Genomic DNA, 21,465 nt, shown 5'->3' with positions numbered 1-21,465 from the left:
CCCCAGAGTTCCACACGTCCTTGTCAGCTGCTGGCCAGGTAGATGCAGTCACTAGGCGCTCGTTTTCATATTGGACCTGCTCCCGTGGTGGTGCTTCTGGCTGCCAGCCCTCACATGAGCCAGACAGAACCTTCTACACCACATACATAAGTGATGGTGTGAGATAGAATTCAATAGGCTTCCTTTGCCAGGTTGGGGAGTTAGCTTTGTTTTGTGTTATAGGAGTGTCTTTGTCCGGAAGCAATTGAGCATTTAGTTGAAATGTAGCATTTAATCCACAGGAATGTAAGCTCGTGGGAGCAGGGCTTGGGCGTCTTTGCTTGCTGTACCCAGACCATCTCCTGAGCTGTGTCTGGTGTGTGGGGTTCATATTCGTTGGGTACATTAGTGAATGTCTTGACTTACTCATCATCATCTTTGTAAAACATGCAGTGTACATTTCACAGATTTTCTTTGGATAATTGGCATTTTCTTCATTTCTGACTCTAGGATTGAAGGCAGATTTACTCTCTCACAGAGAGCCAAGTATAGTGAGACGTGAGTAGGGCTTGGAGCCTAGGAGGGGGGTGACAGGGACTCTGAGCAGCCACGTGGCATCCTGCGTGGCTGGTCTGGTCCCCGCATCTCCCTGAGAGGACTCCGCAGGTGCTGGCCACAGCGATCTTTCCGAGAAAAGAGGCTTTCCTCTTCCTCCAGGGTGAGTTAACTTGGTGACAACAGCTTCTAAAGTCAGGGAAAGAGCACTTGATTTGGCCAACAGAATAAAAAGATAGTGATGATCTAGTACCTGTCATGGACAAAATCCTGAAAGCGCTGCAAACCCAGGAGAAGGGAGTGAACTTATTACAGACCACTTGGCATCACAGCTACCCTGAAATTCTGTTTCCTGCCAGTTTTGCCACTTAAAATTTAATTTTAATAGGCTCCTGCAGAGTATCGATAAAATTATTCATGTGACAAGGTACAGCCAAGGCAGTTTTCTATGTGGTGGGAGGGGTATTCATGGGGCATGCCTGGCTTATCCCAAAAGTTTCCCCGTCCTCAGCCTTTGTGTTCTTCACCAGGGGTCCTTGGGGAATCTGCCCTCTGGTGCATTCCCAGCACAGATAATTCTGGAGAGGATCCACATGTGTGCTTTGTTCAGCACCCCCACACACGTGCACACACACAGAGGATGTCCTGCCTCTCTCAGCCTTTGTGGGGTCATTGTTCAGTTCTCTTGGGTGAGGGCTGAGGGACAGAGAAGTTGGGGCAAGAGATTTGAGAAGACTTGGTAAAAACTCAACAAAGAGCTCACTTTTAAGTGCTTTTATAGAGCTAGGAACCAACATCATTATTTATTTGTAACGGTAAATAAAGCTCCAGATACAACATACAATTTTTTTTTTTTTTTTACAAAAATACAAAACAGGAAGCTATATTCACATTCATGGCAAAATCTGATTATCATAGGTGTTTAAATATTTCGCTGTGGTTAAAACGTAACACGTGTGTTTAATTGCCAGTACAGTGTGCCCCTTTGAACAGGAAGTTAGCTGTAAGCCGCATGTGAATAGCAGTTGAAATCCAAGAATCTCATCTCCTTTCCTGTTACCCGTGTTACCCAGCTGTTCTCCTCCGAGTGTGGAGAATGCTTTTTCCTCGTGGTGCTTGGAGAATGTCGTCTTCCTAATGCTCAGTGGGATCTTTGGACGATTCACATTTTTATGCTTCATTTTTGGCCGTCATGTGGCCTTGAAATGGGCTTATTAACCGACTGCTGAATGTACTGGGTGTGGATGGGAGTGACAGCTTAATGAAAGGGCGAACCTCCCCTCTTTTTTTCTCCTTTCAGAAATGCCTTTGCTCTCACACCCAAAACATTTCCTCTCCCCATGTGGTGTTTGCAGACTTGAGGCCGTCTTTATTGGCTGCATTAATATGGAGACAAAACATGCAATTATGCTTTAATTTGGCCCCGTGGTGGTGCTTGTGCAGACTGGCTGTGTATCACTGCACCTCCTTCCATGGCGACAAACTCATTCATTTCTCAGGTTTTCACTGAATTTGCTTTGAATAGGGTTTGACATTTTCCTAGAAACTTTACCTTGCCTTAAGATGAAAATATAGTTATTTTGCAGGCAGCCTGAATTTTTACGTTCTTGTAGACTTCAAGGATATTTCTTGGGCGGTAAGGATGGAACTGTTTTTGTGTTAGTTTGCCTTCTTGAAATGGAAATGTGTAATTCACTGGCCAAGAGTTTTTTAAATTTGGCAATTCTGAATCTCCAGTCGTGGAAAAGAAAATTATTCCATGTCCCTCATTCTTGAACCAGAGTTACATAGCAGAACCTGCCACCGTAATCTCGAATGCATGGTCGTAGCTCTTGAGGTTAGGGAGCATCCCAAAAAACATGAAAGCGTGTGTGAGATGGGCTTGCTTCTAGAAACTGACCTTTGGGACTTGCTAAATGATCTATGGAAAACAATGTGATTTTTGTTCTGTTTGTTCTGATGCAGCTTCCATGAGGCAGTCTCAGGCTGTACCTGCAGATATGCGCCCGGAGATATGGATTGCGCAAGAGTTGCGGCGTATTGGAGACGAATTTAATGCATATTACCCAAGGAGGGTAATGATATTTTCTTTACCCCCTTTTTCCCTCACACCCTGCCTCTCCCTGCCAGTAAAAAAAAAAAAAAGAAAGACTAATAATACATCCTGTGCTTATTCTGGAAATGAGCAGTATTACCTACGTGTGACCTACCATTCTTTCTCCTTTCCCATTTTCCATTTGTTTTTATGGCTGAATTTAAGTGGCGGCCATTAGACAGAGTACAATATGAGGCCAGCCAAAGGATGGTAGGAGCACAAACCTTAGACCCTCCATGCTTGGAAAAAAGGGATTATTTATATGCTTTGAAATATTTGCACATAAATAGTCACATAGTCTTCAAGCCCGAGAGGGTGATTCTGCCCTCCCTGGAGGCAATTTGGGTCGAAGGTAAAGACATTTTTGAATTTCCGTCTTCACTCAGCCAGAGGGCGCGATGCCAGCTGCCAAGTAAAAGTCTCCCCTGTGATGTACCAGGCAGTGAGGCAGGGCAGGAGCGCCTCTGTGCCCTTCCAGCCCCCACTGCTGTCCTGGGCATTCATTTATTGAAACGTGTTGGGGGCCAATAATTAATAGCCTGTCATTTGGGGTATAAGAAATTTTACACCTCACATTGAGTGCCACTGGAATGTTTGAGGTGTGCTGTTTGGTTTAAAAAAAAAAATTCAGCCTTAGATCTTATTCTGCAGACACAGAGTGTATTTTGTTTTTTCCAGCAGCAATACATGTTACCATTTGGACACCTTATTCCCACAGAGGAAGACAGGAAGATGTGTAGGCTTTCACCCAGGCAGTTAGGCTCTTAGGAGCATGTGTGACTACTTCCTGTAGGGGTACATCAGCAAATGTGTGAGAGAGTGTAATTTGGGCTCGCTTACCTTTTTTTCTGGCAACTGTGTTTGAAGATATTTTTGTTGATTTACCCAAAAGGAAGCACTTAACAATTATTTTCTACAAAATAAGATTTAATATCATTTTCTTACTGTGTTACTTCTCATCTGACTCCTTTTTTCCCCAAACACTATTGTTTCATATCAATACCTCTTGAATTTTTTTTTTCTTTCTTTTTTCTTCTGGAGGGAGTTTATGCTTCGGACACCCTAATATTTGTATCCTGCTTTAAATATTAGTCTCTTTTGTAGCTAGCTCTTGCTAAGTAAACGGATGCTACCTGTAAATTGCTTTCAGTTGGTCTTGTTTTCCTGTTACATACATACATACATACATACATACATACATGCCTTTTAAGCTTTTTTAAACATACATGGAGATGTTTTCCCATTACAAGAGGGTCTTTCATTTCTTCAGTATAGAATCTCCGGAAGGGAGTTAGGGACTTTCAGAAAACTCACACTGGATCCCTCTTCACACCTTCTATAGGGTGTGTATGTGTGTGTTTGATGGGAAATGTGCTATAGTGCGATTCTGTCATTAAATGGGAAATGTCACATGGATGAATGGGCTTCAGAATTTCTTGTGATATTGGGTCCAGCTGGCAGAATGCCTGGCAGCCGACACCTGATGGGGACCCGTTCACAGAACAGAAATTCCCTCTCAGCCTAGATCTGAAATGGCAATCACTTTTGCGAGGTGGATTGTAATTTGCCACGAAAGTTACCGTTCACCCAGTTCCTCTGCCTCGGTTTCTCTGGTGGGATTTCAGGATTACTCTGTGTGTGTGTGGACTCGGCTCTCCCACTGGACCAGGAGACAGTGGTCAGAAACAGGGCCCTAGGATATTCGGGACGCTGGGCCCTTCAAGAGGGTCGGCTGAATACATCCAGTCCTGATTCTGGAATGTGTCATGAATCCAGCAGGCTGAGGTCACTTCTGATGGGTATGATGGCTTTGCAGGGCGAGCCTAGGCCATGAACTGACCAGCACGCTGGGCCTGCCTCCTCCCCCCATCTCGGGGTGGGGTGGGTGGAGGTCCCTGGGGCTCCAGGTCTGGCTTGGGTGGGGCTCCCCAGGAGAGATGAGGCTGTCGGGCCCTGGTGCCTTCAGAGTCCGGGGAGCTCTAGACACCGAGAGGAGTCAGCACAGCTCCATCCTTGGGTTGAATCAGAAGATTTTGCACGAGATTCTCTTTAGACTTGTATGAAGTATCAGTGACTCTACAAAGCTCTGCCCTGAGCCTGCCCGGATGCGCCTGGTTTCCATGCATTTCCGTGGTGGCCCTGAGTGGTCAGTGATGAGACACAAGGGCTAGTGGGGAGGGAGGGAGGGGGCACAGCCATCCCCACACGTAGGCTGCGAGGTGGTAGACAGCTCAGATCGTGTGTGGAGGAGACCCAGGCTGTCGGGTGGTCTCCTTACCTGCCTCTCCATTGCAGGTGGGAGCACAGCCTCTGACACTTCACGCCCTTCCTCCCCACTCTGCTCCCAGTGTTACTGCACGGTTTAATATTGAAGATGCTCATGTCTGTTTTTTCAAGTGAGATGTAACCTATTTGTTCTCAGTGCTTTGAGTAAGATAAATAGAAGTGAGTCTCATTGCAGTATTTTGTAGTATTTTGTAATTGAGAACCTTATTTGGCATCTCCTTAAAATGAAGCAATGCAAAAATGCAGTTGCCAATCATTGAAAGGACTCTAGCTTTCTAAGAGGGCTGGAATATTGGGGGAGGAGTAGGGACAGACTCTAGCTTATAACCTGGTTTTTCGAACACGAAACAAACATATTCTCCAGGTATTATAAACAGCCATTTCAATGCGACAGCAGACTCTGAAACTCAGGATAGTGACACAGTGACCCCAGGGCTGCAGACGCCTGTCTTAATAGTTGTCATATTCAAAACAGTCCATTGTCTGTGGTCACAGTGATGGGCCATTGTTGAATATTGGGGGTGGAAGTCTGGGAAGGAAATGGGAGGCGTTTTTCTTTCAAGTTACGCGCTGTCTGTCCGGGGACGTGTCACTTCTTGGCAAGCAGAGTCCATCGCCATGCCGCTTCATGGTGGATCGCAGCCTTTTAAATGTTCGGTGTCTTCATTTGCTTAATACGGTTACAGTACCTTTTGTAAAGTGTTGGTCATTTGTTGCCATGAGCCTTGTGAAGCCTGACAGGATATTTTCCCGTTTTTTCAGTTAGAGCAATAGAGGAAGTTGTCGTGTAGTTGTCATGTGCTCAGTGCACTTGAGGGCAGTGGGGAAGCGTATGAGACGGAGCTGTGGAGTCTGAATCCTTGAAGCAGGAGGTGAGAGAGGCACAGGTGAGCTCAAAGTCCCGGTGCATGTCCCCTTCTCCTTTTGTGATTCGGTGTCATCGCCCGGCGACCCACCCCTCTACCTGATGGGAGTCTTACTGCTCCAAGTGTAGTGTATTTTTATAACTTCCTGTTTTGAAATAATTGCAGACTTTGACACCAAAGTTGCAAGAATGGTACAAAGACCCCTCTTGTATCTGCCACCTGAGTCCCCTGCTGTTAACATTCTGCCACCTATGTTTTAATGTCCTCCCTCCTTGTATCTACCTGTGAGCAAAACTCTTTTCTGAACTATTTGAGAGTGATTTGCAGGCACGATATTCCTTTACTCTTAAATTCATCAGCGTGTGCTTCCTAAGAATAAGCATATTCTCTTATGTAACTGCAGCATAATTAGCAAGATTGGGAAATTAACAGCATGACAGTACTGTTGTGTCATCTGTGGGCCTTATGCAGACTTTGCCAGGTGTCCCAACAGTGTGTGTGACATTGTGTCCTCCTCCGTGCATCGTATCGGGAGACAGGGTGTCAGTTTGTCCTGTTCCCGGGACTCTGGTCAGAGGTGGTGTCCTCCACTAGAAAGTCAGTACCTTTCCATTTGTGATAGAAGGAAAGTGTGTGTAGAGGAGGAAGCCCTTGCCTCTCTCCCCTGTGTTTATTTCATTTGTCCACTTAAGTTCGTGGGTCCCTGTTTAGTTCAGTGGGTTATTACACGTCCCTCGCAACACGTAATGCTCAGACTCTCACGGATGTGGCCAGTGGCAGCCCCGCAGTGCGTCTCCACCACGTCATTAGGCATTAAAGTGCCGCGGCAGCGCAGGCGCACGTAGAGCATGTAGTGGGACAAAACTCAAGGGGCCAGGGAGGTGATGGAGGCCTGGGACTTGTTGCTGAATGACCTGCAGCCACACGGTGTCCTGGCTCCACAGCTGCTGTCCAGCTCTCTGAGATTCGGAGGAGGGAGGGCGAGGGCTCTCAGGGAATGCCAGGGCCGTCAGCAGGCCTGCAGGGAAGCTGCGTCTCTCTGGGGCTTTCTGAGGAGGGCGAGCAGCTGGTGCGGAGCCACGATGTCGCACCGTCTGTGTCTGTTTCAGCAGCCTGTACCTTGATGCCCCCTCTTCCCCGTGAGTGGGGGCCTCCAGGTAGCCAACTTTCCTGTTGTTCTTGAAAGCCTCTGCTGGCTTCTTCCACAGTTCAGAAATTGTGTGGGTGCAAGTCCAAGTCCCAGGTTCATCTGCTGGAGGGAGCATCAGCAGGTGTGGGCCCCGGTCCCCCGCAGGCATTGGGATGCCATGTGCTCACCGCCGGTTTAGGGGCAGTGTCCACTTCGATGGGATTCTTGGCCCTGGCCGAGGTTGCAGCCCGAGGCTGTGGAGGGGGTGCTAGACCCTTCAGAATGTAAAAACATGTGCTCTTGGGGTGATGAGCCCTGTTCCCTAACCAGCCCCCCAATACCAAGGCTGGGCTCACTCACCTGCTTGCATTGCCATCAGGTTGTGCAGCCTAAGTCACTCTGTGCTCAGGTGGGCTGCTCTTGGTTAGCTCTGGCCTCAGGATGTCCCGGTGGGGGGCTGCATAGCCTAGCAGCATGTGATGCTAGGGCAGGCTCTCTAGATGGGCCAAGTAGTGGATGAAAACCCTTCCATTGTTCCATCACAAGAAACAGTGTATCTTTTGTTCACACTGCCTGCCTCCTACTTCTGTCCCAGGCGTGTACAGGCCTGAATTGACCACACGACATAGAGGGAAGTGTAGCCCTGAACCAAAGTAGGGAAGAAAAGGTGGCTTGCAGGCTGATTTTGAGGGAAGGAACAATTTAATTGGTTTTAACACATTAGCATTTTCATAAAAGTTGACCCTCGAACGTCGAAGGGACTCAGGGTGCTGACCCCTCCACGCACTCAAAAATTCATGTGCTGCCATCTCTGCCTCAAGACAAAGGAATTGATAAAGGGCAGGAAGCTGAAATACTTTGGATGGAATGAGGGCTCCAACCCTAGTCCTTTCGATTCCACGTATTGTGATCTCTACACGAACACAAACTTTTCCCCACACTTAGCTAATTTAAAGGTCTGTAAAGTGAAAAGCAGGTGTACCACATTGAAGAAAATACCCGTGTGTAAGTGGACCTGCACAGTTCAAACCTGTGTTGTTCAAGGGTCAACTGTACTCTATGTGAACTCGAAATCTGTATGTGCTGCCTTTCCAAACAAGTGCAGTTCCCTGTGCTGTTTGATCCTCACGTTTAGAAGTGATTCTTCTATAGATGGGCTTTCTGTAGATAGTGGACGGCAAGAGGTCAGAATGGTCGCTTGTTTGGCAAATAGCATAAGTGATGCTTATGGGCAGAGATGCATGCTCTCGGATGGCCCTCTTTTGAGGCCTTCATTAATCGCATGTTGGAGGTTAACAGAATAATGTGCTTTCTATTGCTGTCTAAGAAAAGAATAAGGAAAAATCTTCATATCACACATTAACACCGGACCCATCCTGTCTCATGAGAGGATGCCCCATATGTGTATCACACAAGGTGATGGGACAACAGACAAGGCCCATCACGGAAACACCAGAGCCTGTGAGAGAGAAGAGCCTTGATTCTAGAAAAAGCTGTCCGGCGTCTTTCCCTGAGATCTTCCCCGAGAGCATGGGGTTCAGATTATCTCCATGGAGACGGCAGCTGTGGATCGCAGCTTTTCGGAACAAGGGCTTTGCATGACTCGTGGAGGATAAAGTTGATCTTGTGGGAAGATGCGGCTCACAGGTGAAGTGCAGGGACCTTGGGGTCAGACCTTGAACCCTGACTCTGTCTGTCCACCTTCAGGAGCCCCATTTTCGGTCAGTCTCTTAGGGATGTAGTAACGATTAAACCAAAGCATTTAGATATGAATCTAGAAGATGCCACCCATCATCCCTTGCTACCATCCTTCTGTTTTCTCTCACTTTGAACTGTAATGAGACTTTTCTCCACTGATCTTGAAGGTTTAGAAGGAGATGCTAGTGACTTTGTTCACCTGTCTGCTAAGTACCCAGCTTGTTGAAGGAAATGGGGAGGGGGTGGACCCTGGGTTGTGGGGGGGACCCCGGACGTGCTGTGTCTGTTTGGGTTACACAGATGTGAGCTGAGGTCGAGGCGCTGGTGTGTGTGTGAATGGCTGGGTGGGCACCGAGCTGGATGTGGCTGTGTGCTCGCTTACCCCGCCCGCGAGGACACCGTCAGGCTGTGGCAGGTGGGCACACCTGCACGGGCTGCCTGGCCCTTGGGGGACCTGAGGCCATCAACACGTAACCATTCAGAGCTGCAGGTGCTTGGAGGGGGACTTCAGAGAGGTCTAGCTGGGGTTTTTTTAATCTCCAGAGGAAATGGAGATGCACTTGAGGCTCGGCCCTCCTGCAGACGTACAGAAATAATCAGCCTAGCACGTCGTCCTCTGCTAGACTTCTCCCAGCTGAGCCAAAGCAGAGGGTTTGAGGTGTGGTTGAAAGTGCTTACATCTCATCAGCGTGTACCAGAGGCCAGGGCACTCAGAACAGTGTATTCTTGCTCTGAATCTAGTATTTCGTCTAATGGTGCCTCACGCAGGAGTTGTAAGAGCCGAGTCCGGCTTCTCCATGATTGGCACAGTGACACACCTCACAGGTCACGGGCCGGGGTTCTTTGCTTCAGCCAGCATGGGCCCTGGGGCCTGGGGGCTGACAGGTTATCTAGAGATCTACTGGGGGGGGAGGTATTGTACTAAGAGAATCTAACGCATGCCAGGTTAATGGGAGAAGGGATGATCTGTCCTACCAAAAGCGTTACCTGTAACAGATTCTTTAAAAATGATGCACTGAAAATTGGAAAGTGGGACTTGTGCAGATACAGTCTTTCTGAGACATTTGAGTATCACATCACCACTCTAGCGGGAGAGCTCACTCCTGGTGGTGGGGGTGGGGGGCACCGCATCCGGCTGAGGGGCTCCCCTGGCGCCCTTTCCACAGCTGTGTTGACATCAAAGCGTGTTAGGCACTAGCTATGCAAATGCCCGTGTTGCCTTGGTGATAAATAGAAAGTGAAGTCAGTCTTTGGGCAGCAATGCAGCAGCATCGGTCTAACACCTGAGAACAGCAGTGGGTATGGAGCCCATGCTGGAATCCAAGCTGAGGTGCCCTTTGACTGTGGTTTTTGGTCTTAAAGTGGAGAGAGACCAGGTCTTCTTGGCGATCTCCACACTGAGTCATCACACCCAGGCCCTGTTCCTCTCTCACCTCTGTGTCACTCGCTTGTCACTTAAAATAACGTTTAGATGGATGGGTTATGAACAGGTAAAGGTGGTCTTCCATCCATCACCAGGGCCACTTTGTCCCTCGCCTCACCTTGTCCCCTCTGATTGTGGCAGTGCTCAGCACTGTTCTGGAAGATACCATGACAGCCCCTGAGGGAGCAAACACCATCCAAACAAACATACACTCCATCCTCACTTGCCCAAACTGGAGCAGAGGTTCTCTCTTTGTCAGAGTCCTTCCTGGTCTTAGAGGCCAGAATTCAGTGTCCTGTAATGTGTTCCCACTTAAAAATGCATGTACTTAAAAAAAAAAAAAAAGTTTAGGGCATCTTAGGCTTTCAAGGTTGAAATTCTACAAGAAACAAGTTTTTGAACAAGTTGTTAAAAATTGCTCAGAATCTCAAGAGTTCTGCAGGTATACCTTGCTTCTGGGTTTGTCTCCTAGAATTTGGTATTGAGCTCTTTTTGATGTGACAGTGAAATAGTTGTGTTCCACTTGTTACCTTGACTGCCAGGAAACTCTTACCTAAACTGTGGTTCTGTTGCAGCAGATCTCAGCCCCAGTTCCCAGGGTAAGTCTCTCTTTTTTTCTTTTTTTTAAGTTTTTCTATTTTGTGTGTTTTTTTTTTAATTTTGTTTTTTTAATTTTTATTTTATTTATTTATTTTTGGCTGTATTGGGTGTTCATTGCTGCGCGTGGGCTTTCTCTAGTTGTAGTGAGCGGGGGCTACTCTTTGTTGTGAGCTTCTCAGTCAGTGGCTGCTCTTATTGTGGAGCACAGGCTCTAGGCGCACAGGCTTCAGTAGTTGTGGTGCACGGGCTTAGTTGCTCCGCAGCATGTGGGATCTTCCCAGACCAGGGATCAAACCCATGTCCCCTGCATTAGCAGGCGGATTCTTAACCACTGCGCCACCAGGGAAGCCCCAGTCTCTTTCTTAACGATATTTGTGATCTTCCTCAACCTTTATTTTTGTTGCACTGTGCACATCTGTGTGGTTTCGACGGTAAGCCCCTTGAGTAATGCTGAGTGTACCTGTGGGTTGTATGTACTGAGTCATTTGTCCCAGTGAAGTTTGGCCCTGCCTTTGGAACCCGGATTGGTGGGTGTGTGTTCTGCGCTGTGCAGGAGTCTGAGCTGAGCCGTCGGGGTTACTTGGTGGTTCCTGATCCGCAAGCTTTGTCTGTGAAAGGACAGGAGAGTTGTGCTGGCTCGGGGGTTGTGAAGGCTGAAAAGGCGTCTGTCGAGTTGTTCCTTTTAGTGGTGACAGTGGGTGATCCTTCTCGTTCCCAAGCTCGGGCGCACAAAGTCCAAAGGCCTGGTGTGTCTTATGTGCTTTCCAGAGGACAGGCTCACCTCTGTCTGCAGGAGAGCGAAGTGGGATCAGAGCTGCCCTCTGTAGGTGTGCCGTGGTCAGCCTGGCCAGTTCCCTGGGGCAGCTTGGGGTCCAGGCCTCTTTTCCATCCTGCACACCTGCTTCCCTAGATTGGGCAAGAGAACATGTTTGGCTGTGATTGTTTTGGCATTATAATGTAATTACATTCCCTAAGTCTTGATTGATGGTCTCAGTGCAACCTGAGATGGTCCCGGTGCTAAAGCCATGGTGGTGCTGTGACCAGTCCTTGACCCTCCTCTCGTCCCTTGGCACAGCCCCTCCCCCTCCCCGCGGCCACCCAGGTGAGCCTGTGACCTCTGGTGTGGACGCGCAGGGAACTATTGGATTCCCTGCTGAATGCTCTAGACACTGTCTCCAAGGTCCTATTTCACATCTTCACAGAAAACCTAAGGCTGTGCAAGGAAGCTCAGAGCTCCTCAGTCCCCCATCGTCACTTACCTTTACAGAACGATTCTCGGAAGGAAGAAAACCTAAGTCTGTCCAAGGAAACTCAGAGCTCCTGAATCCCCCATCATCACTTACCTTTACGGAACGATTCTTGAATTTGACACTGCTTTTCGGTCTGGTTTATTGTGAAAAATCAAATGCTATGTTTTACCATAAAATATGACTTTTACCAAGCTGTTCGCTCCTTCTCAAGTATGGGGCCCTGCCTCTCCTCTCGCGATGCTCTCTCCTTTCCTCCCAGCAACTCTTCTTCCTTGGGCTCAGCACGGGGCTCGGCTCTGTGCCCTCCTGCCCTGGCTCTCCTGGTCCCCCCCCCCCCCGCCTCTCTGCTTGATGCTTCTTTCTGTGTCATGTCTTTCCCTCTGTATTATCCTTGTCACAGGATCACACCCATTCACATGGCTCTGTCCCTCACCGGAGTGTAAGCTCTGTAAAGGAGGTGCTGTCCTGTTGCTCTTCGGACAGGAAGGACCCTCTGCCTCTTGGCTGTGTTTTGGCTTAGGCTTCAGCTTTCGCTGGAATGTGTGGCTGTTTTTCCATCTGCAGGGTGGGAACTTGCACTTGCCTGCCTTCAGCTCCCGAGACAGGGCAGCTTTCTCTCGGGCAGTTCTCGCCGCTGGTGGCACTGTATGGTGGGCTGCGCCGTGCTCTCCTGCATGCGGTGCTGGTGACTCAGGAGTGCCCACGAGACCGACTGGATGCAGACAGGCTTCAGAGTCGGGCGTTCCCTGTGATGCAGGCCGGTGTGGGAGGCCCTCTGCGTGGACTGTCAGGATGGCCGTAGAAGTCAGTTACCCCAAATAACCCGGTTCTTGATCTAGACCATGGAGATGAAATCCCAGTTGGGTGGGATCCTGCACTTTGTGTGTGTGTGTGTAAGACATAAATTGTTTGTACCCAGGAGCGTATTCAGTTTTTTAATCTCTCTCCCCGAATGAATCATTGTAATATATCTTTCTAAAGTGTTTTTATGGTTTAGACTAAAACAGCATTATGCAACTCTGAGCTGAGAAGAGTTGTTTTTCACTTAAAGGGGGTGAAGGCCCAGGAATGATGGTCAAGCATGAGCGGGTGTATTAGTTTGCTAGGGCAGCCAGAGCACAGGACCACAGACAGGGGGGTTTAAACAACCGAAGTGCATTTCCCCACAGTCCTGGAGGTCAGAAGTCTAGGATCCAATGCTGGCTGGGCCGGAACGGTCTGCCCCACGTCAGCATCGTCAGGCCAGACTGTGCGCTCGGTGACTCCCGTAAGGAAGCCGGTTTGCACCACTGCTGGTGTCAGAGGGCAGCACATCTGCCCTGGCGAGAGCTGCCCGTCCTCCAGCTGTTTGTGAGGTGTGGGCCATGCACGCTGAACCCGCAGCAGCTTTGGCCGGCTGTGCCAGCTGTCAAGGGCTTTCTGGGCTGGCACGACTCTTGGAATCAGTGGTAACGGCTTCCTCCGTTGAATGTCATCCAAAAGCAATCATTTGCTGGCTTAACGGCGTGTGCCATGTTGTCACATGTGCCGTCAAGGGGCCAGGTGTCCCCATGTCCTCGCTAACCCACACGCTGCCGCATCTTCTCATTTGTCAGGGACTGGGTGTTCCTTTCGCCAGGTTTTTCCTGCATTCCCCTGCCACCCCGGCATGTCTTTGCATACCGCCCATATTCTTTTCACGTGGCATGAAAGCAACACTCTAAAGAACTCAGGAAGACCTCTCTCATCCTTCACCTGCTGTCCTCAAAGGGTGCATGGAAGCTTTCTCCTCTGAGATGCTGCCAGTTCTGGTATATAAAATTGGCTAAGTGTCAGCAGTTGGGGTCTGTCCCTACTGTGTGACCCAGTCCCCTCATGGTATCATTTTGACTCCATCCTCTGGTCCTACAGGGGCCAGCAGTGACAGCCGGTTGGCTTGAGATTTCCCACCTTGAAGCGATGGTTTAGCCCAGCCCTGTGTACACTTTCTTCATTTTAGTAAGTCGTGGTTTTATTTTGAATAAGCTTCTTTCAACCTGTTAATATTAGTCTCGACTAAAATTAACCTTCCCCTAAATTATTCTCACCCAGAAGAAGCAAAGTAATTTTGAAAGTTAAATCAAAACAAAGCAATCTTGTGTGTCAAGCAGATAAAAATCACAGACTCTGGTTACAGAGCGCCTCTACAGGAGTCGCTGACATGAAGCTGATTTCCTCCAGTCTGGTTCTGGAAGGAGCAAGGGAAGTGCTCCGGCCTTATCACAATTCGGTCCCGTCCAAAGAGCCCCAGAGGGCTGTGTAAACAGTGGTGAGGAGGGCGCTCTGCTTGCAGCTGGCGTCTGTGGGCAGTGGTTGGGTCTGGGAAGGGGCACGTGTCCTCAGCCTGCCCCGTGGCCGGTGGTCCTGGGGATGTGCACTGGAAAGCACCCCCACCCCAGCCTGCCAGAGTGAGAAAGGGGACGGGGGGTTGGTGGAGGGCTCCAGACAGAGCAGAGAGCTAGTCTGGGGTGTGGATTTCAGGCCTGGACGGGGAATCCGGGTACAGCTGCTGACGTGGAGGCACATGTGCTCTGTTACCTGCTTTGGCTGCTCTGAGCTTACACCCTGCACTTCACCGCAAAATGGAATAGACCTTGAAGGTGGGCGCCTTCTGGAAGACCTGAGGACTTCTGAGACCTTGAACTACCCTGTGGCAGTTTCCTCTTGAACATTTTCTCAGCTTGTCGTGAACCTATGGTGGTCCCCAGCAAATAGGCCTTTTTTATTTTCCATCGCTCTTTACCTGCCATTCCAGGGTAGTGGCGGAGGAGGGCCAGGGGTTGCCTCCACCTGTGTCGGTGACCACGGCCGCAGAGCTGGACCAGCAGCATTTACCCAGCGCGGCCGCCCTCAGGCAGCCAGAGGCACGGTGGCGCATCAGTGCTCCACTTTATTTAGCTTCTTAGGGCAAATTACCCCGAATCACTGATTTCTCAAGTAAATGACAGCCACCTGAAACTCACCCTTGAGGGAGTCTGAAACATATTTGAATGTCAGTAACTTGGGCGGTAAGGTCCTTCCATCCACCAAGTTCGTTCGTTCCTCTGTCTGTTTCACCTGAGCCTCTCTTCATGGGACCCCCCCCCCCCCAGCTCCAGGACTTGGGGTGGGTTTTCTCCAGCACTTGTGCAGAGGTGGTGGGGATGTTCCTTTTTCAATGGTTGGTACATTTCCTGATCAAGGCAGCTCCAGCCAGCGCTGATGCCACCTGTAGAAGGACTATGTCGTTTGTAGAACGGGAAACAGTGCATCTCTTTGACAGGCCTGAAGCAGTTACTGTCTGCTAAGGTTTCCACTGCAGATGCAAGGAAAAAGGGTCCGCGCTTCCTGTCTGTCTGATGATGGCAGCCCAGACTGAATGGGGGAAGACAGGGAAAAATTGCAACTCACAAATAACCTTGTGAACAGTAAAAGCCTCCTTTATTCCAGAGAAGAATTTTACAAGAGTTTACGAGAAAAAAAAGGGGGATGCGAGGTGGGGGGGTGGGGGGGGGGTGTTGGGACAGATTCAGGGATTCTCTTTGAGTTTTCCAAAATCCTTTTGGTCGCTTTAAAGCATAAAATCATTTGGTTTGCCTGCTCTTTATGCAGTGACGTCCCAGGGAAGAACTGGCACTTGGGTGTTGCAGTGCCCTTTAGGAAGCACCTTCATAGCTCTTCAGATGGGACTGGTTGTTCCCTTAAACATGGGCATCCTGCCTGCCCCCCCACACCTCAAAATAAGTCCGGGCTGGAAAGTAAGAAGCTTTCCTTTTGTTGTTTCAGGTCTTTCTGAATAATCACCCAGCAGCCGAAGGCCACCCGCAAATGGTTATCTTACGACTTCTACGCTACATCATCCGTCTGGTGTGGAGGATGCAGTGACGGCGGGTTCCTCTTGGAGCCGGGACGTGCGCAGACATTTCGCTCGTTCAGACCGACAAGCCCAGCACCGCAGTGTCTCGGTGCCCTTGCTGTGCAGCCCTCAGTCCTTTGCCAGAGGGGCGGGCGGGGAGCCAGCGAGCGTGTCCCCGGAGGACACCGAGCTGCACGTGTACTTGAACGTGTCTGTTCATCACCACGCGGCCAAATATCTGAGGAAGGCTTGTTGTGAATGTAAATGAGGGAGGATTCCCTTCTTAAACAGTGTACAAATCATGGTTCTTTGGAGCAGGATTTTATGCAAGAATGGTGTTTACATGCAGTGTGTTTTTTTCCCACCTTCTTTGATAAGAACAGGTTTTTCAAAAAGGAAATGGAAACTTTTTCACCAACTCCTGAGTGATTTTTGTACTAAAATTTTAAGAACCTTTTGCCTATTATCAGAGGATTATGTAAACTCTGCAGTGGAAACTGAGCCAGCTAATTTATAAAGCTGCCTTAGTTTATTTTTAGAGATTACCATACAGCATTTTTAAACGGGAGAGGTATGATGTGGCCCCTCCCTTCCCTGCCATTGCCTCCTGGACCTTTTTTTTTTTTCAAATCATTATGATTAATACCAAAAAAATTCTTATGAAATAGAACTGCTAAAAGGGGCAGAGGGGTCCCTTGTCAGCCTGTATTGACATGCCACTCCTGTTTTGTAAATATCTACTTACCTCCTTAAATTCATTTGCATCTGTGGCAGAATTTCAGACTCTTCTTGTGTTTTTCTTTACGTCCGCTGGTGATGCCCCACCAGCCTCGTGGGACGCTGATGCACACATTTGGTCTAGTGTATTTTCATGGTAGCAAAGTAATTGGGTCTGAACACGAGTTAGTATCTGCCTATATCAGACACAGGTCGGTTTGTCTACTGGTAGCTTACTCACTGGGAAGTGCTCAGTGTTGGTTTTCTCTTGGTTATGATGGGCTTGTCGTTTGCAAGTGTTCCGAAGAGGTAGTCCTAACACAAGGTATTCCACCCGCTTGCACTGTTGGCTCTTCTGGATGCAGGCTTTCCATAGCACAGCATGGACTCTCAGCCTAAGGCCCCAGGTGGTTAACGTGCCCACCTGCAGCCGAGTTCAGCTGCGGGTGTCCAAGCTTGAGCCCTCGTGGGAATTGGCGTAGGCTGTGGGTGGGGCTTTAGACAGCTGTTTCATGGGCATCATGGCTTTTCATCCAACTCAGAGTTCATCTGGCCTTTGATGCCTAACACTTGGTTCCCGCTCTTTGAAATATAGACTTAATTCTGCTCTCAGCAGTTCCATAACAGACCCTGTCAGGCACAAGTCTGAAATGGTCCCTCGGCCTTCTTTCGGATGCCTGTGTCACTTGTTCCACTTCTCTTGGGACAGCTGGATTCCGTCAGACCCCTTTGTGCAGCCACTTCTGTTGGGGGTGCCCTTCCTCCATGCCCAGCATAAGGATGGCAGAGAACGGAAGCCCACGAGTTGGTCAGTCTTTTCAAAGGCAGTTAAACTACTGGGAAGACCCAAGAAAGACAGATGAGGGAGCATGGAAAGAGGGGAGGTGGAGATCATTCCGTGAACCCCATCACTCTTAGTTTTTGAAACCGCAGATCCTTAAGCAGCTTTTTAAAAGAAATACGGGATTTTTCAAACAAGTCAGCAGTGCCAACAACAACTATTGTGTTTGCTCTTGGCCCATCGAGGACCAGTGTTTTTACATTATCGGTCAGAAAAATCCATTCATTTTTGTATATTCATAATTTTTTATAAATATATATGTATGTTGCATATACACTTCTTCCTTAGGTAGAGATATTTGACTCCAAATATTCTTCCTTCTAAAAATTTTCTTTTCCCCAAATATTTTCTTGGGGTCTTGACTCGTTCTAAAGCTGTGTCGAGTCTCAGCTGGTGTCCTGGACGTGTCTTGAACCCCTCTGCAGGGTCTTCAAGTCCACGCGGTTGTTAAGGCGGTTGGTGGAATTGCAGCCGTGGGCCTGCTGGACGCACACACCAAAGATGTATTTGGTTCTGGGCCAGTCCCCCACCCAGGATCTCCGTACTCACGGGCCAGTCTCTCGGACTGGAGCACTTTATTCTGTTTCTTCAGCCCCGGTGCCCCGGGAGCCGAGCGCTCGCTCGCCCACGTGCAAGTTTACCTCGGGTTCGGCAGCCTCCAGGCCCCTGGGCTGGCCAGGGAAGCAGCTGGTGAGGACATTAGAGATTCTATGAATTGTAGAAGTAGTAAGAGGATGTTGCCCAAGGACTTAAGAGAGGTGACTGCACATCTCTGTACTGTATGTACCTGTTTATCAAGATACTTCCCTGCAGAAAGTATACCCATGGTGGGTATACCTTTGACTTCTTATTTTTCCTTCCTTTGACTTTTTTGTAGAAAAACAATAACTCAATCCCTTTTTGGAAATAATGCGGGTTTTGTGCCTTTTGACGAGACCACCTCGTCTCATGTGAGGTTTGTAGAGAGTGTCCTGTGACTTGTCACAGAAATGCAATAAACACGCAAAATTAATTTCATGGGGGATTCTTCAAATTACCTGGACTCCTCCCTAGACCTGCAATTATGAGAATTTTTTTTTTCTTGGTTGTGGAGAAACCAGGTAAAAATTCCTTCTGATTTAAAAAAAAAAAAAAATGTACATAGTAGACTACAGCTTTCTCCTGTTTCCCCTTCTTAATATTGTATATATTTTGACTATTTATTAGATTAGGAAGTCATATTTTTCTTATCAACTGAGCCAAATGTCTGTGCAATTATTATGTTTCCTTTATCTTTCTTGTAAAATTTTGTACAGCATAAATGAGTAAAAAAAAAAAAAAAATCACTGTTTCTACTAAGCTTTTTCAGAATTGAGGATTGTAAATATTGTAGATTTCTTTTTCTGTGTGATGTGTCCTACTGTTTCATAGTGCTGTAACTTGTAGAAATGTTGTATATTTATTTCCGGCTTATTTAATGTCTTAAGTTCTGAAAAGTGTTGACCTCCCTGACCCCTACCCTCTGCTGTCCTGTTAATTGCTTTAACTCTGAGGTGGTGACTGGTCAGCTCACTGCAGGGCACGTGGTCGCCCCCAGGGTGGCCCTCTGAGCTTTGGTTCCTAGTATTTCTAGTCATAAGGATTTAAATTCTTAGGATCTGCTGTCCTCACGATGAAGTTTGTGTTTAGACACCAGTGAGAGACTGTAAATCTAGCAGGCTGACAGATTCTACTGTAGACCTTTCCAGTGACTTTTTTTTTGGTTCCCAAACAGCTAGCTTCTCATGGAAGCAAATGCTGTTAACTCCAGGCTGTATCTTAAAAACAAACAAAAAATAGATATTGGATTGGCCAAAAAGTTCGTTCGGGTTTTTCTATTTACATCTTATGGGGAAACCCGAACGAACTTTTTGGCCAAGCCAATCTGTATTATTGGCAGATGCGAAAGATGTTTTTCCGTTGAAAATTGTTCAGAGAAATGGAAATGCCCTCTTCTGGAGGTGCTGCCATGAGATGGTTGAGGGCAGGGGCCAGGCCAGGATGAAGGCACAGGTGGGACCAGTGGCCCCTGCTTCCAGAGTGACTTCAGGATCACCTCACACCACTCACCCCTTGTTAGCAGCTGGTGAGTAATTGAGTTTCCCCCCCACCTGCTCTGTGGCTTCCTGTGCTCTGAGGTGCGGACTAAACTGTGTCTCTTCAGGAACTAATTGTACCCCCCCCCCCCACACACGCAGCCCTGAAGCATTTGATCCCCCTGCTTCTTCAGGGTGACGCTTTCCTTCTGCTTCTCCAAAGCCTTCAAGAGAGGTTGGGGGCCCCACTGGACTGGGTGTTAAGAGGTGGAAGCTTGAAAGAGACTTCCTCGTGGTTCTGCGTCGATGGCTCTGTCATCCCTGCTGATTTAGCCTGGTGCCTGCGTGTGTCCACCCCGCACGTGCATGTGTGCGGCGATGGGACCACACGTGTCGCTAAACCAGCTGGGGTAACTCCTGTCCTGCTCCAAATGGCATTGGGTGCAAGAAGCAGCCTCAAGCTCCCAGCTAAATAACTTGACTACTTTTATGTGGAAATTTCAGACTTTAGAAGCTCTCTTTTATGTCCATGTTCTGTGACCGCTAGTTACTGTATCCGAACTCATCAGGTACTCATTTATAAATAGCACTGATCTGTCTGTATACTGATTCATCCCTAACTTTGTTTCCTAGAACCCAGCGTATGTAGCATTTGTATTGCAATTTCCCTGGCTTACTTGTGTTTTGCACTGATGAATTTTGACAGGGTAATTGCCACTTTACTTGTGCAATACTGCTGTAAATAACTGCAGATTTTTTTTTTTTAAGAAACTCAATCTTTTATGTTCTTAATGAATTTTATATAAATAAAACTTTCAACTAGTTTTGGTGAGCTGTTTGATTTGTTTCATGAAATGGTGGAGAAACAGCTGAAATCATGGATATGTACACGCCCACACTCTGCCCTTATCAGTCATAAGGATGTATTACCGACTCGCAGATTTCATAAATTCTCGCTTGAAGTTAACTCTGTGTAGTATACTTAAAAGCAAACCACTCTTTAAAGTTTTGAAGTGGCTGGCGAGAGCAACTGCTAAGTTTTCTGCCCACGTAGTCACGTATGACTCAGCACCTGGGGTGGGGGGGGTGGTATCAGGTGACAGATCTAAACTGTATTGATTAGTGATTATAGCAGATACCCTGCCATCTCATAGTTTGAAGAAAATTCGAAGGATGGTAGTCTGGTTTGACTCCAATAGAAAGATTATGTATGTACAGCGTCTGCTCGAAGTCGGGAATCAACAGGTGCCTGGACTCACCACTGCCGTCTTATAAAGTGTCCACAGTTTTGGGAACCCTGTGCTTCGTGGCAGGTGTGAATTGGTCTAGGAATGGTGGAGAGAAATGAAAGCCTGATTTGGGGATATAGGTTATAAAATCCTAAAGAAATTACATAATTGGCTACTTCTGTTCTGAAGTAAGTGTGGGAAAGTTAAAGACTGGATGAGCTTTAAACTGGTGATAGATTAATGCTTTTCATTTAATTAGGTGAGCAATACATGGGTGTTTATATACATTTATTTCAAATCAGGTGGTTCTGGCTTTTCCTTATCTTGCTCCCTCACCAAGGCAGGAGTTTGTATTTTACCAGCCCATTTTCTCTGCAGCATGTGTGTGTGTGTGTGTGTGTGTGTGTGTGTGTGTGTGTGTGTGTGTGTGTGTGTGTGTGTGTGTGCGTTTACTTATTCAGCAGTTTTGCTTTTCTATAAATGCTGTACAGTCAGTATGTGGTTCTGACTTAGCAGTAGTTTGTAGGTTTTTCCATAGTGACTCCACTTCATTCTAACCACTGCACAGGAGTAAGATCTTGCCTGATGTCCTGCTATGGCATTTCTGCATCCTTGGCGTTGCTTGGTCCATTCCTTGCCAGCCTGCAGGAGAGATGCTGGGTGAGGGTTCAGGGTGATGGGATTAACATCTACGGGCTCACAGGTGCTGCCTAATTGGCTGTTCCGCTTCACATGACCACCCATTAACGGTCTGCCAAGGGCGTGCACGATGATACCAGCCTGGAGCACGAAGAGCTGCTGTTGGCTGAATGCAAATTTTCCACTTCCGTGTAGGATGATCTTTTCAGACATTGTTGGCATCTGCTTTTTTTTCTTAAGACCTTTGCTTA

At 47.9% G+C, this 21,465-nt stretch overlaps 1 protein-coding gene and 1 non-coding gene across 11 annotated transcripts in view; both read left to right on the top strand.

Annotated features, from left to right (window-relative positions):
* BCL2L11 (BCL2 like 11) overlaps positions 1 to 20,160 on the top strand; it is a 46,153-nt gene extending 25,993 nt beyond the window's left edge. For 5 of the 10 annotated variants that reach the window (XM_057742386.1, XM_057742384.1, XM_057742382.1 and 2 more), the window contains one exon: positions 2,500 to 3,418. In XM_057742386.1, coding sequence (XP_057598369.1) covers positions 2,500 to 2,807 — 308 coding nt within the window. In that variant the 3' untranslated portion in view covers positions 2,808 to 3,418. Of the gene's footprint in view, positions 1 to 2,499; positions 3,419 to 5,677; positions 5,803 to 15,664 lie in introns of those variants that run through there. The other 5 variants (XM_057742388.1, XM_057742385.1, XM_057742381.1 and 2 more) reach the window with 3 other exon arrangements.
* LOC130857917 (small nucleolar RNA SNORA31) lies at positions 15,145 to 15,273 on the top strand. Its single transcript, XR_009054913.1, has one exon. It is a non-coding gene; the product is annotated as a small nucleolar RNA SNORA31 (small nucleolar RNA).
* Positions 20,161 to 21,465: the final 1,305 nt, after the last annotated feature.

Source organism: Hippopotamus amphibius, chromosome 7, assembly GCF_030028045.1.
Source record: "Hippopotamus amphibius kiboko isolate mHipAmp2 chromosome 7, mHipAmp2.hap2, whole genome shotgun sequence".
In the NCBI taxonomy this organism is placed as follows: domain Eukaryota; kingdom Metazoa; phylum Chordata; class Mammalia; order Artiodactyla; family Hippopotamidae; genus Hippopotamus; species Hippopotamus amphibius.
The sequence above is the reverse complement of the archived record's forward strand: the minus strand, read 5'-3'. Positions and strand labels throughout refer to the sequence as shown.